Source organism: Thyridium curvatum (genome assembly GCF_004353045.1).
Source record: "Thyridium curvatum strain D216 chromosome Unknown NODE_63_length_253891_cov_75.696892, whole genome shotgun sequence".
In the NCBI taxonomy this organism is placed as follows: domain Eukaryota; kingdom Fungi; phylum Ascomycota; class Sordariomycetes; order Thyridiales; family Thyridiaceae; genus Thyridium; species Thyridium curvatum.
Window position 1 is genome coordinate 65,591 of NW_022156818.1, and position 17,220 is coordinate 82,810.

At 51.7% G+C, this 17,220-nt stretch overlaps 6 protein-coding genes across 6 annotated transcripts; 3 read left to right on the top strand and 3 right to left on the bottom strand.

Moving 5' to 3' along the window:
• Positions 1 to 4,080: 4,080 nt before the first annotated feature.
• E0L32_009045 (uncharacterized protein) lies at positions 4,081 to 5,830 on the top strand (the record flags this gene model as incomplete). Its single annotated transcript, XM_031143968.1, has 7 exons — positions 4,081 to 4,242; positions 4,646 to 4,712; positions 4,882 to 5,009; positions 5,086 to 5,406; positions 5,463 to 5,547; positions 5,605 to 5,729; positions 5,792 to 5,830. The coding sequence occupies 7 exons, from the start codon at positions 4,081 to 4,083 to the stop codon at positions 5,828 to 5,830; spliced, it is 927 nt and encodes a 308-aa protein (XP_030991417.1).
• Positions 5,831 to 5,975: 145 nt separating this feature from the next.
• E0L32_009046 (uncharacterized protein) lies at positions 5,976 to 6,913 on the bottom strand (the record flags this gene model as incomplete). Its single annotated transcript, XM_031143969.1, has 3 exons — positions 5,976 to 6,255; positions 6,313 to 6,547; positions 6,625 to 6,913. The coding sequence occupies 3 exons, from the start codon at positions 6,911 to 6,913 to the stop codon at positions 5,976 to 5,978; spliced, it is 804 nt and encodes a 267-aa protein (XP_030991418.1).
• Positions 6,914 to 7,395: 482 nt separating this feature from the next.
• Positions 7,396 to 8,519, bottom strand: E0L32_009047 (uncharacterized protein; the record flags this gene model as incomplete). The annotated part of the gene is made up of 4 exons (XM_031143970.1): positions 7,396 to 7,859; positions 7,983 to 8,088; positions 8,158 to 8,304; positions 8,367 to 8,519. 4 exons carry the CDS (start codon positions 8,517 to 8,519, stop codon positions 7,396 to 7,398), a joined length of 870 nt encoding a protein of 289 aa, XP_030991419.1.
• Positions 8,520 to 8,627: 108 nt separating this feature from the next.
• Positions 8,628 to 11,508, top strand: E0L32_009048 (uncharacterized protein; the record flags this gene model as incomplete). Its single annotated transcript, XM_031143971.1, has 4 exons — positions 8,628 to 8,740; positions 9,175 to 9,614; positions 9,674 to 10,598; positions 10,650 to 11,508. The coding sequence occupies 4 exons, from the start codon at positions 8,628 to 8,630 to the stop codon at positions 11,506 to 11,508; spliced, it is 2,337 nt and encodes a 778-aa protein (XP_030991420.1).
• Positions 11,509 to 12,872: 1,364 nt separating this feature from the next.
• Positions 12,873 to 14,187, top strand: E0L32_009049 (uncharacterized protein; the record flags this gene model as incomplete). The annotated part of the gene is made up of 3 exons (XM_031143972.1): positions 12,873 to 13,232; positions 13,291 to 14,062; positions 14,171 to 14,187. The coding sequence occupies 3 exons, from the start codon at positions 12,873 to 12,875 to the stop codon at positions 14,185 to 14,187; spliced, it is 1,149 nt and encodes a 382-aa protein (XP_030991421.1).
• A 285-nt stretch (positions 14,188 to 14,472) lies between these two features.
• On the bottom strand, positions 14,473 to 16,302 carry E0L32_009050 (uncharacterized protein; the record flags this gene model as incomplete). Its single annotated transcript, XM_031143973.1, has 5 exons — positions 14,473 to 14,967; positions 15,029 to 15,186; positions 15,339 to 15,523; positions 15,590 to 16,081; positions 16,139 to 16,302. 5 exons carry the CDS (start codon positions 16,300 to 16,302, stop codon positions 14,473 to 14,475), a joined length of 1,494 nt encoding a protein of 497 aa, XP_030991422.1.
• Between the last annotated feature and the right edge of the window lie 918 nt (positions 16,303 to 17,220).

Genomic DNA, 17,220 nt, shown 5'->3' on the forward strand with positions numbered 1-17,220 from the left:
GTGCGAGGCTGGTGTCGTACATGCAGTGTCTCAGTCAATATCTGCGGATGACACTCAGATTAAGTTGTTATCTGCAGGATTGATGGTGTGCTGGCGGCGTCTACGAAAGTGACAATACGACGCCATCTGGGGTAATCGTGTCGGTTTCTCGATGCTATCAGTGCCAATGTGATGATCAGTACCAATTTCATCGACGGCTTGACATGACACCTTGTCTTGATGGGACCCTGAACCTTGGCAGTAATCTGGCCTATCTTGAACCCGAGGCATATCACTACCGACCTTGGAGGTAGTAATCGGGTAGGACCACCCGAGGTCCAAGCTTGTATTCATGTCGGGTTGTACAATACCCAGTCTTGACCCAACACTACCCGGAGACGGACCATTGCGGCCTTTCGGCCGAAGCTGTCGCACATATCGAAGCCTAGGTACCCAGATGTTCTTCGGCTGGGTTTGGTGGTTGCTAATCGTGGCCTTAGTCGGCAACCAACTGCGCCTCAAGCCAGTTCTTGAGATAGACGCAATTATTGCTCAAATGAGGAGCCAGAATGTGCTCTTGAGTCACACACGAAAGAGCTATTGAATTCCTGCAGCCGTTTGCATTGGCATTGTGGCAGCCTAAGTGGATTACTCCTATTGAAAGCAGAAGGTAGTCAGAATGCAAGCCTTGTAAAATCTTTCATTGGCCATCATTGGCCATTATTGCCACCGACTGAGACAGAGGCTGCTTAGCCAGTGCATATCCTTATCCCTCATGACCTGGATAAGCCAGGTTCAGCCAGGATATTCTGGCTTATTTCCTACTAAGAGATATCCGTAGAAGCCTCACACTGACTCGGGTACTCTCTCACCAGCATGGGTTACATCATTTCCTGCCAATATCCTGCTTGTAATAGTGGTAAGGGTGTGCCGGCTTTTCAAAATCCATGGGAAGAGGTACTATCCAGTCATGTCTCTACACACACATGTTTATTCACTCTATTCGAGCGCAGTGTGGTTGCTTCCCAAAGAAATGATGTAGTGGTGTGCTGTTCCACTCTATGACCAGAGTGGCCACCAACTTTCTATTACGTTTCCCGATTGCGCACCTGCGAGTGAGGTTGACGTCTTCTGCATAGAAAACCGTAATCTCTTCTGAGTCGATCCCAGCCCATGGATACAGTCCATACCCATATCCCTCTTGCACGGTATCCCACACCACTAGGCTTGCAGGCAACTATGCAAGTACAATATCGGCATAAGAGAAGAGTCTATGAGATCCGTTCTAATGGTCAACGTTTATAAAAGCCGTCTCTATTGCCTCCCCCCAGCTGCGAAATCTGTTCACTCGACCAGAGGCTTGCGGAGCTGGGTCTTCTGAGAACATGTGTTGCTGACTAGGTCTACGGCATACTAGACAAATGTACAAGTACGAGGCGAGGTGGTGGGATCAGTGTAGGCGCAGTGCAATCAGGCTCGGCAGTCGTACTGGCACAGGTCAAATGTACCTACTTCACAGGATGGCGGCACAGGTGGTGTCCATCTGGTCTGAGCGCTAGCAGGCCGCGGGCCGCAACCTGCAGGTGTCATGCATGCAAGAAGAGACGCCTCAATCACAAAATAAAACAAAGAAACCCCCACATTACTCATGCACAGGGTCTGGAGCCAGAGCTGAGGTGCAACCAGGGTAGCCCGGCCTTGTGCAAGCCCTCCATTCGCTGGATATGATGATCAGCCAAGCTAGGAATCGCTGGGGCAGTCCGAATTAGGTAGGTAGCGTGGCTTGCGCTGACATACAGAAAACTGGTCAAGTACAGAACGTAACAGCACAGTAGAGGTAGAGCGGTCACACAGCAGTCCAATGGATGCTCCAGGGCTGGGTTGGAGCGCTCCCGATGCAGGGCCAGTCTCTCCATCAGTTGCGCCCGACTTACGTAGGCGATCGCCGAGGCGTCGTTCATAACATAGCATAGCACTGTGATCAGCACCCTTGGCTAGCTTTCGCACTGCAATAGATCTTCCTGATTCGCGACATAGAGCCGGGGTTCATACCAAGTTGTCTATCTACTACGTAAGAGGCTTACCATGCTGTTCTAATTTCTCTTCTTGACCTCTGCAGACCCGCCTATTCAGCAGCAACAGCCCACATCCAAAAGCCCAAAGGCAAGAAGTTGTTAAATAATACCTCTCATCCCGCGATATGTATGCAAGGCACAGAGGATAGCTTTCGGGACGCGAAAGTGTGTTTCTTCTACAGCAATACTTTTTTCGGTCGACCAAGAATTATTAAGATGTTTTGTGACAGATCCGGCCTTGGGGGATGACATCTCGTTTTCCTGCTCGATGAGAAGAGTTCACGTCAGAAAACTGGGGATTCTGATTCGTAATTGGGGAGCCCACAGGTTGTGTGCATTCCCTGTGCGCAACACATCTTTCAGCTTTGCTCCAACCTGTCCTGGATGAACGGGAGAGTCTCCTTTTGGTAAGATCAACCTTGAGGCCCACCTTTTCACAACCTACTGTTAATGGAAACTTGGTCTTGGTGGAATTAAGCCTGGATTGTCATTGTCTATTTCTTCTAGAAAAGGTCAGAGTCCGGTACCGAAAGTCGAGCAGGCTGACTGGCACAGCCAGGCTGCTGTGATGGAGGCCCTAACGTTAACGTGAACACGGCGATCTTCAAGGAATCGAGCCTCAAGCTCCGAATGTGCGCCTTTTTGGCCTCAGTTTCGTGCTCCGTGGAAGACAGGGTTGCAGAACAGAAGCAAGTGTCGGTTCGCCAAGGGAGACAAAAGCAACCACCACTGGGGTCTCGAAGTCTGTGGAAGCAACACAGAAATTGGCCGATCCAGTACAAGTATGCTCGACTTTGGGGGTTGATAAGCGACCCTGTCATGCTTTGAAACGAATCCATCGGCGGTATGAAATCTCTTGCCGTGGCCAATTGATTCACAGGCCCTAGGTCAACCTTGACCCCCACGTCTACGTATTGACCAGAGCATTTTTTCTGCGGCCGATTGGGGACAGGGCAAGCCACCAAGTGGTTGCTGTCGGCCAGTTGTCGCATCTGGTTATTCCTGCAGCAAAGGCATGTCCTTCTAGCCCTGGCCGTATGCATGGGACAATGCAAGTTTGCGTTGTTTGCAGATTGCAGGACTTGGCGCTGAGGATCCTCGAGTTCCACGAGAACACCACCACCACCAAGCCTCGGTTTGTTGCTTACAATGGCAGATTAGCTGTTGGCTACAATGAGCACAGAGGATAACAGCGAGCCAACCTGCCCGCTGCACTGTAAGCATCCTGCAGGGGGGCGCTTGCAAGTTTTACCCCGGGCTCAAGCACCGACAACTCGAGAACAATGGCGATGGGCATCCTATCATGCCAAGAACGCACTTCTCATCGGTTCGCATGCCGACTACTTGGTTCTAGACCTTACAGATAACGATGACCTGACTTGCAATATTAACCACCAACCCTTCATCTGTTGTCAGTACTGGGGAGCATGGCTGAGCGGCGATGAGGGGGGTGAAAGGATGTGTTTGAAAATCCATGTAGAGTGTGGTCATTTAGTTGGGCACCGGTGTGGTTTGGGGTGGGGGACTTGGGTCAACAATCAGGTCAGAGGCGATTAGACCATACTGCCGAGAGAAGACCGTTTGGAGAAATTGAAGTTGACTTGTTGATATCATGGGATCTGAGATGTACTCTTCCTTCAGGGCAGAGTAGGTAGGGAAAAATCTGGAGCTTTGCCAGTCTAGGTATCTCGTCTTAGAATCCTTGATAACACCTATCGACATCTCGCGGCGTCGAGGCATGGCGCTTAACTCGATTCGTCTCGAGATCCGGTTTGGCTGGCAAGGGTAGGTATTGGCGGCTCTCCACTCAAAGATCAATCTTGCTTGGCGGTGAAGCGCGCGCGGGGTATCATGTGAAAATTCCCTCATCCCCGAAGATCCTTGTTGTGTGCGTGGTGTGACCTCGATCGTGCAACACCACCAGCCAAGTTCGACGTATCGATTTTGATCTCCAGGGTTCCGTTTCAGGCCTTTGGCAACCACTAAGGCGATCTGACACAGGTTCTGTAGCACTGCCATAGTAGCAATGTCCGATAAAGCACCGCCTAGTGCACCCACGACGGCGCCAGCGCCGGCGCCAACGGAAACACCAGCGCCGGCGCCGGCACCAGCCGAACTTGTTTCAGCTGGTGCGTCCGCGCCGTCAGCCACTTCTGGCATTCTAGAGCCTGAGCCGGCAAATGAAGGGGTAAGTCCATAGCTCCAAGAGAGCTTGAGGTTAGACTCGCTCTGGATCAAGACACAATTGACTGACAGGTTCACCACCTGCACCGCGACTAGCATGACGTTGACCAAGATAGTGCTTTCGGTGACAAACAGGAGTCTACCGCCTCACTGAGCGAGTCGATTCTAGAGTATCGTACCATACAGGGGAGAACATTTCATAGCAACAAGACGAACGCATCGTACTGGTGAGCAAGCAAGTCCTCATGGTGTCCCGGCCTTCCACACGCTGACTCTTGTGCCGGCATAAAAAGGGGGCCGAATGATGAGAGACAGAATGATTCCATGGACATCAAGTAGGTTTCGGTCAACGGCACACCGGGATGATCCTATTCTATGAATCATTTACTTATATCTTTTGTAATAAGCAATCACTTGTTGTCTTTGGCATTGGACGGGAGACTGTTTCTGGCTCCGATCAGCGACACGGTCCAGGTATGTGCACCATGTCAAGACTTGCCTTGTACTCACACAAGAAACCGCTAAAGCCCTCATAGAAAGTACTTGATGTCGGTACGGGCACGGGGATTTGGGCCATGTCAGTTACCTGGAACGAGATCCCCTCACCGCCCTCACACCCTCGGAACCACTGACTCTGACCAAGAGCGACTTGGATGTAGTGATTTCGCTGATGAGTATCCTAATGCCGAGGTAATCGGCACCGACATTTCACCCATCCAGCCGTCCTGGATTCCACCAAATCTGCGCTTTGAGATCGACGATGCCACACTGGTGAGTGATATCTGTGCTGGCCTATATGCCAGCCACCAGAGATCGGAGCGCTAATGAACACCTTTGTCTCTGACAGCCTTGGACTTTTGGCTCCAATGTCTTCGACTATATTCATATGCGCTACCTGTTTGGCTCCATTTCTGATTGGCAGGCTTTGTTCGATCAGGCATATGCTGCGTGCAAGCCTGACGGCTGGGTTGAGAGTTTTGAGATGTCTTCCGTTGCCCGGTCGGATGACGACAGTGTCAAGGAAGGCTCGGCTCTGGAGACCTGGAGCGAGGCATTCGTCCAAGGTGGTAAGAAGTTTGGCAGGAGCTTCACCATCGTTGATGAAGACGTCCAGCAGAAGTGCATGGAGAAATCTGGTTTCACCGATATCGCTGTCAAAGACATCAAGGTACGTTTTGTGGCCTGCTAGATGGGACCTCGGCCCTAACTACTGACTCGTGTTAGTGCCCTATTGGTCCCTGGGCGAGAGAAAAGAAGTACAAGGAGATGGGGATGTACAGCCGCGCAGCACTGGAGGCTGACATTGAAGGTGCGCACCTCTGATGATCGGTAGGCACCGTAACCGAGCTAATATCGCCATCAATAGGCTACGTCTTGATGATGTTCAGCACCGTGTTTGGATGGGAGAAGGAGCAGATTCAGGCATACATTGCGCTCTTGCGCCGGCAGATTCGCGACCCCAATGTTCATTGCTATTATCGGATGCGTATAGTGTGTGGACGGAAGCCGGCGGCTTGAAACTACTGGAGTCGCAAAGTTTGACAATTCATCAGTCGAACATGGTGTACCCTCCTAGCTTAGTACTCAAGTAGTAAAATAGTCATTTCCTTGGAAAGCCATGCTTCAAACCCTACCGGAAAGCAGAGAGGATACCTCTATCTACGATCCCAAAGCTGCTCCCGGGCCTCCTGGGCATGGGACCCTGAGAATGGTTGGGTCCAGATCAATCTATCCCACTCAACTTGGTAGTGCCCACAACCTATCAAGACCGGGTATGATGGGTACCACGGAGCTGGCAGACAAGGCTATCAAGATGCCCATGGCAAAGCTCACCAGAACCAAGGCAAGGGTTTCGAGCGCTGATCCCCGGACCCGGGACCGAGAGTATTGGTTTCGAGGAGTTCTGGGCCCGACCATTTTCTTCATGGGCTGAATCTTTTCTCGGCGACCAACCTCGACGCCTCTCTTCATGGCTTCGAGTCCATCCATGCTAAATTGACTTTTCAGAGCCCAGTATCTATCCATCCAAGGGTTAACGGAGTTCTGGGGAGAAGGACAGGGCCCGCCTACTCACCTATCCATGCTTTCCTTTTCGTTACCTTGCTTATATTTACGTTCCTTGGCCTTGAAGTAGTCGTTGAGGACTTCCCTTTGCGACTTGAACTCGTAGACTGGGACGGAGAAACCGCAGGAGGATCCGGCCTGGTGAACGTCGACAATGATGATTGACCTCGTTCCAGGAATTGTCTCTATGTTGAAATTGGAAACAAAATCATTGAACTCGGGCGACTCGCTTTCCAGCACGCGACCTGTTGATAGTCCTTGTCAATACGAGATGGTCTGGACAGACTTTTGAGCAGGCCGCAGAGGGACCTCCGGTGATTACCTTTCCCCCAAAGTCGAACTATCTTTGGCGGACCTTCAAAAGCACAGAGCATGATGGTGATTCTCCCGTTACCTCTCTCGTAGAGATGCGCCAGGGTCTCGCAGCCACTGCCCGTCAGTTCCATGTACCAGAAGGTCTTTTCATCGATAAGGCCAAAGTATTCGCCTCCCTTAGGAGACACGTTGACGTGGCCAGAGCCTGACAGCGGGGCCGTTGCGACCCAGAACATCTTCTGTTCCAGTATCCATGACTGCACCGACTGCGGGATTGTCTCGTAGAAGGCTCCCATGGCGTTAGTTGCCCGGTGTTCTGGAAGGCGACTGATGAAGTATTGCAGGGTTGTGACACAGGACCTCCTCCGCACTCGCCCCGCGCGGACTCAGCGATAACGGAGGCAGGGTGCTATGAGCAATCCGGGACCTGGAGGTGTGGGCCAGGCGTGCACACACACCATTGGCTTACAATAGAGCCAGGTGGGCCGATATTTGGCCCTCTTACCAAGGATCCGTCTCGTGCATTTACCAGGAAGATGAATGATAGTACCTGTTAAACATGTTGAAACTAAGGCCCTCTCCTCCACATGGCCAGTATTGCTGAAGAATGCATTCCTAGGTAGGCACAAAACTAAAAGCTCCCAATGTTGTTCTATTCCTGTCCGAGTTATCGACTTTCATTGCAATGCATTTGAGTAGAAGCTGAACTAACTCAATCATGAAGTAGCGACCTCAAAATGCATCGAAAATCCTGGATAGATACACGTAACTTACAGCGTCATACTATGTTCAACAACGCGACGACCTTCTCATAGACGGTGAAAACAATACCACCACTAAATACGAGCCGACCGAGCCTCATGGTGGACCCAGACCAGAAGCCTTTGATACCGCTGTCGATAATAATCATTCGGAATGCTTCAGAGATACTTGCACCGCGTGCGCTCTGTGACCGAGTTTTGACAGTGTCAAAAGGCTGGGTCGCGTAGACCGTGATGATGCCGGCCATTGCGCCGATCCCAAAGGTCACAACACTGCTTTTTGGAAGACCTCTACTCGCACAATACTCTTTGAGCACATTATACGAGCCCATACGCACCGCCGAGGTCGCCGACTGCTTCATTGTCGTTGACAACAGCCCGCGGTAGAGCTCCGAAACACCAGCCTCGCGGAAGATGCTGGCCGTGGCGTGCAGGCCTCCGCGATATCTCCTAGCGGCGGAATTTGCATCGTCGATCCTTACTCGGGTCGTTAGTTGGATATCACTGGACAACTAGCTGAGCTCTTATGTATCTCACAAAGCGGTCTTGATTCTTTCTGTTGGGGTCACCGCCACAACCGACTCGACACAACCCGCAGTCATACCAGCCAGAATCCCGCGAGCAGGAGTCAGGCGGCCTTTGTCATCAGCCATTGCGTTCCTTATCGAGTCAAATGACAAGAATCGAACACCAGCTTTGAACGTGGTGCCCTGGTGTATGAGTTTGTCAGTCAGAAAGGTGCTGCTCGTGAGTCTATCTGGTCTTGCCCGGCAACTCACGAGGATCAAAGTCGAGCATCCAGTATAGACCGAGCGGATGCCGTCATTTCTCAATGCTTGTGAGATAACGGTGAGCGGGTTTGCCCGGCCTGTGCTCCTAGCTTCACGACCAAGCTGGACTCGCGTTTTGGCGTACTCAAACGGGTACTTTTCAAGAATCAGCCCTTACTATCTTCAACATCACGTTGCATTCAGGGGAGTAGACTTACTGTCACAGTCGCCTCGACGCCTCCAGCAATACCCCCTGCTAGCAGCGAGATCCCCGGCGGTATGGGAGCCTTTTTTGTAAGTGGAGAGGAATTTGAAGCCGCGGTGTGCAAGGCGACCTCAGGGCCATCGCTGGTGATTTCGGCGGTTGACATGATCTCAATCGATTATCCGCGGTGATGCTTTGAATCTGCAAGGCCCACAATCACCATTTGCAAAGGCCCAGACCAGTGCGAAGCGGTTACAACCGACCGGCCACAAGGATGTCATATGGCTTCGTCAACGCGTTGAGTCTGCATTGGACGGAGCCAGGCTCGGCCGATGCCTGGACCGGCACTTCTTGGATCCGCAAATGTGCCGCGGGTGTGCTGTCGGAGTTTTTGCCGGCAAAGCCAGCCCACGGAAATCTCCACTATCCCTTATTGGGGTGACGCGGATCCTGCCCGGCGCTCGCTTCCGCGGGAGGATGCCCAACATCGAAACACTGGGGCAGGCTCCACAAGGGATCTTTTGACTTTGCCTACGGATGAATTGGCGAGGGGGTGGTTCGCTTTGACGAGATCAACCTATCCGTGGCCACGTATTGAGTGTCGCGAGACTGCAAATGGACGATTCTATCCGTTCGAAAAGGCCCAGGAAACGGGCCGTGGAGGCTTGCACTTTTTGCCGGCGACGAAAGGTATGTCGGGCCCTGAGCGCGTTATGCACGTGCATTGGACTGTTGGGCTCTCTCCCGCGGGAGGGAAATCCGTTGACGAAACCGGGCCAGATCAAGTGCAACAATGAGCAACCAGCGTGCGCAAACTGCAGGACCTATGGCAAAGACTGCGTCTATGAGCCCATAAACGAGCCGTCGCAATCGCCCACGAAACCCCAGCGCAGTCGGCCCAGCCACCGCTGCAGAGATGAACCCCGAAGACGCTTGTCTCCCAAGCCGCCCGCAGATCAGAGCACAGGTCCGGATATCTGCAGTCTTACCGGCAATGAGGAAGACCAAAGCGGCCTAGCAAGCGCCGTGGCAATTCCGGACGGGAATCAACAAGAAGGCAGTCTACCACGCGATGCTGGAAGCCTCACTACCACTCCAGTCTCGCGTCTTGTACTCTCCGCCAACGGCCTTCCAAGTTACCATGGCCGCACCAGTGCCCTTTTTGAGGAGAATCCCCAAGAGAGGCAGCACGGTGATCCGCGGCCTCGCATGTCAGACGAGTGGATCGAAAAGGGGCTCGTAGCTGAAGCCGCAAAACAGCGTAAGCCAATATTTATCGCGAAGGCGCAACAAGGCCGCAGGCTGAAATCACTGCTTTAGGTCAACTTGAAGAGCTCAACTTTCGTTCAGGAAAGCTAGACTTTGATTCCGTTGATCCAGACCTGGGCATGCATCTCCTCTCTCTCCATTGGAATAGGCAACACCATTCATTCCTCATCACATATCGACCAGCATTCATGCGGGACATGGCCTGTGGAGGGCCCTACTTCAGCAAGCTCCTACTTAATGCTATCTACTTTGGGTCTGCAAAATTCAGTCCGCGATTGGAGGTCAGGAAAGACCCGAATGATCCTCGAACCGCTGGTTGGAAGTTTCGCGAGCGAGTGCGCGAACTGCTCGGCGGGTCACTAGACCGCAGTGATATCACAACCATACAAGCGCTGTTAGTTATGACCAACTCGCTCTTCGCACTCGGAGATGAGCGCAATGCTGCCTGGCTCTACTCAGGTCTGGCATTTCGGATGATCATCGACCTGGGAATGCATATTGATGTGGCCAGCGCTGCTGGGGTACGAAGATTCTCTGACGAGGACATCGAGATCCGGAGGCGGGTCTTCTGGGGGGCTTTTGTTGTTGACAAGATCCAAAGCCTCTACCAAGGTCGGCCTGCGAGTCTTCGCGAGTCAGATGCGCTCGTCCCGATGGACTTCTTTGACACTTACGAGGAGTTTGAGTACTGGGCGCCGTTTGCGCACCCAGACCAGCCCAAACGCTACTCCGGGTCTCCGGCTTATAGTGTCTCAACCTTCAAGCATTTATGCAAGCTTTCTGTGGCGATGGCTGACATCCTGAGCAATATCTATACAGAGCGCAGTTTCAATGGGAGTCCATCAGAGCTCTCATCCATGCTACAGAGCCTACACTCAAAGCTCTTGGGCTGGAAGAAGGCGTTGCCGCAGCACCTTTTGGTCGATGCTAGTACTGAAGAGAGGCTTTGCCCTCCACCTCATATTCTCAGTTTACAGTAGGTCTAGATCCACTCTGCGGCTTGACTAGGCTGATGAGTGAATTGCAGCGCGATGTTTCACGTACTCATCATACTGCTTCATCGCCCATTCGTTGCGGATGGGCACTTGTTCAATATAGCCCGATCGGTAGCGGTCAACTCGTTTATTGAGTGTGCGTCGGCTGCATCGGACATTGTCTCGCTTCTTCGCACTTACGATGGCGCATTCTCGGTTCGACGAGCCCCATATCTCATCTCTTATGCTACATATGTCGCCGCAACCATTCATGCTCGCATTGCGTCGAAACGCGAAAACGCGTCAGAGGCGCATCGGAGCCTTGAGACATGCCTTGCTGTTTTTCGCGAGAACCAGGAAACAAATTGGGCCGTCCGGAAAGCAAATCTTGTCATTCGAAATCTGATGAAACGCCTCGGTGTTTCAATAGCAGGACCTGACGAGGAGCTCAACATTCATGTCGAAAAGACTTCTGCCAATGCTGTTCCGAGTGCAGACTCTACAACCCCCTTCGCATCTAGGGCCGGCCAGGGAACAGCAACAAGCCGGGAAGACCTGCCCTCTGAATCGCCGAGCAACGACTGGCTACACATTGACGAGATCATCCAAAGCTTTGTTCGAGCCGCTGGGGAGCAATATGGACAATCAAATCCAACCAGTCAGCGTCAGGGACTCCCTACGTTGCAGCAAAATGATTCTTTGGTCCAAGGCCCAGGTGAATCCGGTCTTCTAAGAGCGCAGCCCTTGCAGTATGGCTCCGAGCTGATGCCCCAAGATTATTACGCCTCTCAAATGCCAACCTGGCAGGATCCGGACACGGCCATGACGGTGGAACCAGCCTCGGTGGACGATTTGCTTTTTGGATTCAATGGACTGGAGAGTTTTCAACCTCTCAACTGGCAATCGATGTAATGCGTAGGTTGTCGAGAGGGAGCCAGAGATTTGCACTCCATGTTGTCTCAGCCAAATCAGAAGCCGACAGTCAGCTGCGCCGAAGATCTCCAGCACCATTTCCACCTGAAGCATCGCAGAAATGATCAAACAGGTGGGTTATTCTCCTATCATGCGTCGCAAGATCCAAGGGAGATGTTCGAACACCAGTGACAACTCGGTCCTTCGCATACCGTTTGCCATACCACCAGGAGAGACTCACCGCCCCGTAGCCATTTTATCAGAATACAACTAAGTCATCTTCAATAAGAATCTGGCTTTGTCTTTCGGGTTCCTGACGATTGGGGTTTGCTTCAAAAACGCCATGTTGAGGGCAGACGTTATCACCAGCGAGCGCCTGTTTCTGGACATGTGGGCTCCTACAACGGAAATGCAAACTTCTTTCTAAGCCCTGGATTTAATATCATGATGAGTGGAGTTTGGTTCGTATAACGGTCCTCTGTATGACTGCTTCGGTGCTCCAACCACACGACTGGCCCCCAGGTCAATCGGGACCTGTTGCAGTCGATGCACCAAACCATCTGCATGCTCGAAGCAAGAGACCATTGCCGCACACCATACGGGATACTGCACAATACGACCACAGTTGAGGTTCCTAGCTACATCCTGCCAAGCTTCCAAACAGCAATACTGATGTTAACCATCACTTTTCAGACCGTCGCAGTCATGTAGCCATTCCTCTTCGACGGGCTCTCCTTGCGCTGGCCTCCTCAGTCGAGAACACGTTGTGAAAATAGCGTTGGTGTTCTTAGCAAGTGTCCAATCGGAAGTGTAAATTCTCTTCTTTTATATAATGTGTACGGATTTGGCGGTTTTAACAGGGCCCTTTAAATTGAAAAGCCCCATTAGTAGTTAAGAGCATAAGAGCTGTTGATTCCGCGGGAAGCGAGGCTGGCTATCCGTCCACGGCTTCCCGCGGGAGCGAGTTCGGTTCATAAACTGCGCAGGAAGGGAGTTTCATCGGTTCCACTGTCAGTCATTCCGGACAATCTTGACAACTCGGCCACATTCCGACACGGACCACAACTAAATTCGGTACCAGAGGGATGACGGTGGTGCCGTGGGTACTATCCAAGATAGGTCCTATATCGAGCATTCCCGTCGATCTAGTCGCAGGCCACGGCATCACGCCACATCCTTCGGACGAATCCCTGAGATGGTCTGCAGCAAGGATAATTCGATGTTGTAGAAGGGAGGGATACTTTAATCTATCTAGGAACAATATACAAAAGACGCATTGAGAGAAATGCTACACTTTCTGCTCTCTGCACTATCCATGCTTCAGTCGCAGAAAACATCCGATTGAATGCCCTACGGTACTCAACATGGCCAAGCAAAAACTACCAGCGGTCTGGATGCGTGCAGGCACTTCCAAAGGCCTTTTTATACAGCGGGAGCACTTACCGAAAGATCTTTCACAATGGGCCCAGCCTCTTATTGCTGCCATGGGAGCCGATCCTCGGCAGCTCAATGGTGTTGGGGGTGCCACCTCTACAACATCCAAAGTCGCAGTAGTTGGTATCTCAGAAAGAGACGGCATCGATGTGGACTACACTTTTGTTCAAGTATCTGTCGGTGGAGGCAAGGTAGACGTCACTGGAAACTGTGGGAACATGGCGTCAGGTGTTGGCCCGTTCGCACTTCAGCAAGGACTTGTCAAGCGGCCCCGCAAAGGCGAAAAGACGGTAAGCTTTTTTAGCCTGTCTATGTCGTATCGATAGCCAAGCTCACTGTCGAGTTTAGGTCGATATTCGGGTTTTCAACACAAACACAAATAGAGTCATCGTCGAAACCCTACAAGTTGACGAGAGTGGCGATTTCCGAGAGGACGGCGACTACGCCATGCCAGGGCTGCAGGGGATCACAGGCAGCGAAGTCAAGGTCGCATTCGTAGATCCTGCTGGCAGCATGACCGATCAACTGCTCCCGACAGGCAACGGGTGGGACACTCTGGCGGTGAGAGGCCTTGTCGGCGACAGTACGGCACAGTCGATGGTGAAAGCTACCATGCTAGACGTGGCGAACCCGTTCATCCTGGTCGACGCATCATCTCTACCTTCGGAGATGCAGGAACCGGCTCGTGACGACATTTCGTTCCTAGCAGCAGTCGAGTCTATCCGCTGTGAGGGCGCCGTGCGCATGGGTCTCGCAAACTCGCTCAGTGCTGCGGCCCTGGTTCGCGGGACCCCTAAGATCGCCTTTATATGGGGGAATGGGGAGGCCAAGCATGCAGACTCCAGTACCGATATCACAGTTCGTTCATTCAGCATGGGCAAACCTCACCCCTCGCTGCAGCTCACGGGTGCTGTCTGTATCAGCGCTGGCGTCTGCCTTCCCGGCACGATTCCCTACAGCTTGGCTAGACATGGCTATGTCCTTGGCAAACAAGAACTGCCTCCGACGCCATCTCGGACCCCTAGTCCAGTGTGGGCAGGCGAAGCTGGGTCGACGGCATCAGATTTCCGAATTGACTCCGCTCATACAACTTATACAGTCAAAATCAAGCATCCCGCCGGTATGTTGAATGTAGAGGTTCTGACAAGGACGCAAACTGAAGCTAGCGGACCAAGGGTGGAAATAGAGAGGTGTACTATATCTAGAACAGCAAGACGCTTGTTTGCAGGAGATGTGTACTTCTAGGCATTGAGTACTTTCAATTTTGTCAGTTTGTTCAGAAGCACATACAGAAAAAGACTCAGGAGTGTGTGTGCCTTGAATGTAACTTCAAGGTTGACACTCCTGCGAAGTTGTCCAACTTGGCGTCTGCATGAACACCAGCTTCATTCATCTATACCAAGAATTTACTTGGTAAGAGACCACTGTCTGTCAAAGGTATTGACATATCTGCCTGACATTGGCCTCGCTAGTGATTTTAAGTTCAAAATACTATTAAAGTCGTGCTTATTTTGGCATAGATCTCTGAAATTAAGGGGAAACACAAGGCCTTTCTACATGGTCCACTCCAGACGTCTCTCTGTCCATAGTTTCTCCCTTGCTCTCATTGTACAAGTGGTCCACTGGTTGGCCACCGAACAATTCATCCATGTCCTCCAGGCTGATATTCCGAGTTTCTGGGACAAAGAAATAGACCCAAGGAATAGCGACCGTCATGAATGCGGCGAAGAGAAAGTATGTGCCAAAGGTAATGTTCGTGATCATGTAGGGAACACTGCGTGCGATAACGAAGTTCATGATCCAGTGAATGGCCACGCAAAACGAAACACAAGCCGACCTTATACGCGTTGGGAAGATCTCTGCCGCGTAGATCCAAGGGATGCCCGCCCATGAGAAGCACCAGCCAACTGCGTAAATGTATATATGTACTACAGCAGCGTAGCCGCCGGGTGTGATGCTTGTAGCTCCCTTGGTGGGCGGATTTGCAACTTTGGCGTAGGCTCCAATGAACCACATTGCGTAGCCCTGAGGTTGTCACGGTCAGAATTTGAAAGGTTCATAGTACATTGGTGGCAGAAAGACATACCATGATCGCACTTCCCGCCATTAGAGTCCTTGTCCGACCAAAGCGATCGACCACAATTAACATCGAGACTAAGATAGCAACGAATCGAACCAGACCGTACACGCCGGTCGCAAATAATGCCGTGTTGCCACCAGTGAGACCGATACTGCGAAATATAGCTGGGGAATAGTAGTTAATAGCATTAGAGCCCGCCTTTGAGTGAATGCCGATGTTAGTAAGTTTGATCAACGTGAGAGCACAGGGGTTTGGTTCCTAACCATTTGCATGAATATGAACATTAAAGAACCGATACCCAATCGTTTCCTATTACCTGGCCCGAACATCTCTTTAAGAATGGATTTGACCCCGTTCCCTTCCGTGAGGGCCTCTTCATGCTCAAGTTGCTGGAAGATACTGTGAACCTCTTCCACCAGATATGGATGATCGGCCGCGATGTTTCGAACCCGCTGAAGAACCTCGACACACGCCTCGCGGCCCTTCTTTCTTGCAAGCCATCTTGAACTCGGTTAGTGGAACCATGAGAACTCTGCACTTTGTGGCATTTGATGTGCGAGTAAATACCTTGGTGACTCTGGAATCAGGAAGATGCCAATCATCAACAGGCCTCCAGGAACCAATTGGACTGCAAAGCTAATCATCCACTGGGCCGAGTTCGATGGTAGATTTCTGTCAAGCCCATAGTTGATCCAGAACCCAATCATGGTCCCCATGGACACTCCAACCTCATAAATTCCCACGAGACGACCGCGAATGTTTGGCGGGGATGCCTCTGCAACATATAGGGGAACAAGCATGCTAGCAGCGCCAACGCCAATGCCGCCAATGCCGCGTCCAACAAGCATGAGAGCCTCGGACCCATGAGCAGCGGTTTGGATGGCAGAGCCGACATTGTAGAAGAGGGCTGTCAAAAAAAGGCTGAGAAGACGACCAAACTTATCACTGAACGGGCCAGCCGCCAGAGAGCCGACAATACATCCAGCTTGAAGGAGAGATACGACATTGGAGGAGAAGGCTGACTTTCTCGAAGGGCTGGCGCGGAGAAGCCCAAAGTCTCTTTGCGTGGCGAAGGGTCAGCTTCTGTCCAACCAGGGAAGACAGGCCACTACATACTCTTTGAATGATTCAAGCTCGATAGCTGTCCCAATAAAGCCGAGGTCATACCCAAACATAACTGCGCCCATGCTGCTGACCAATGCCAGAGCATAGACCCGCCAGTTGTAGACAGCACGAGGGGCCTCAACCCCGAGCTCAATGTTTAGACGTGAGGATCGCATTATAACAGCAGGTTTCTGGAGACAGGACAAGACCCTGCTGCTCTGAAGTTTGCGCTTGAGTGGCTTCTTACAACGAGGTAAGTTTGGAAGCCATGGACATCCCAGGAACCGACTTTTGCGCGTCTTTATCTCATTTACAGAAATGGATTCCTGACCATGGATTGCGGGGAGTCATCTCCAAAGGTTGCGGGGATTTAAGATGATGTGTGGGGAGGAGACTAGCTCAAGACTAACTCTCGAGCTTTTGGGAAGACTTCTCCGTCACTCATTGCCGCGGGTAGCTTGCCCTTCCGCGGGAACTAGATCACACAAGCAAACACAGGCTGGGGGGTTCTCTGCCCGACCAAGGGAGGGTCAGATTAGTTGACGGACTGCTAACAGAAGGACTTGTCTACCCATCAAGCCCATCGGATTTAGGTAGTGGGATAGCCCTTCCGACTTCCAGGGCAAGGATGTGACAAGGATACTGATTGTTAAGATCGAGGTAGCTCCTGATGAACTTCCGTCAACTATTAGACGCCCACTTGCCGACCAATGGCGGATCCGGGTGCTGACTGAGTACGGCAAGTTGCTGAGTACGCACCATGGGACACGTTTAGTAATGATATCTGGCACCATCCCGAGATATGCGTGATTGCCTCTGAGGGTCTTGCGACGGACAACTTGTGATGGTCAGGGTTTTTCTGCTTCTCAAACTTCCCACTAGCGCTTTCTCAACGCGGATACTTCTTTTTGATTGTGGTCGTGGACTGAAAAACAGATATCAAGTTGTGCCTAATGGGGAGGTCTAGATATCAAAAATCATCGTTTCTGCGCAGCACAAGGAGTATGCGTTAAGCGATCGCCCAAATACACTGGTGAAATGAACAAGATTTCATGCAAAGCCATACAATGTCCCCCGTATTCGTCAACTCGGCT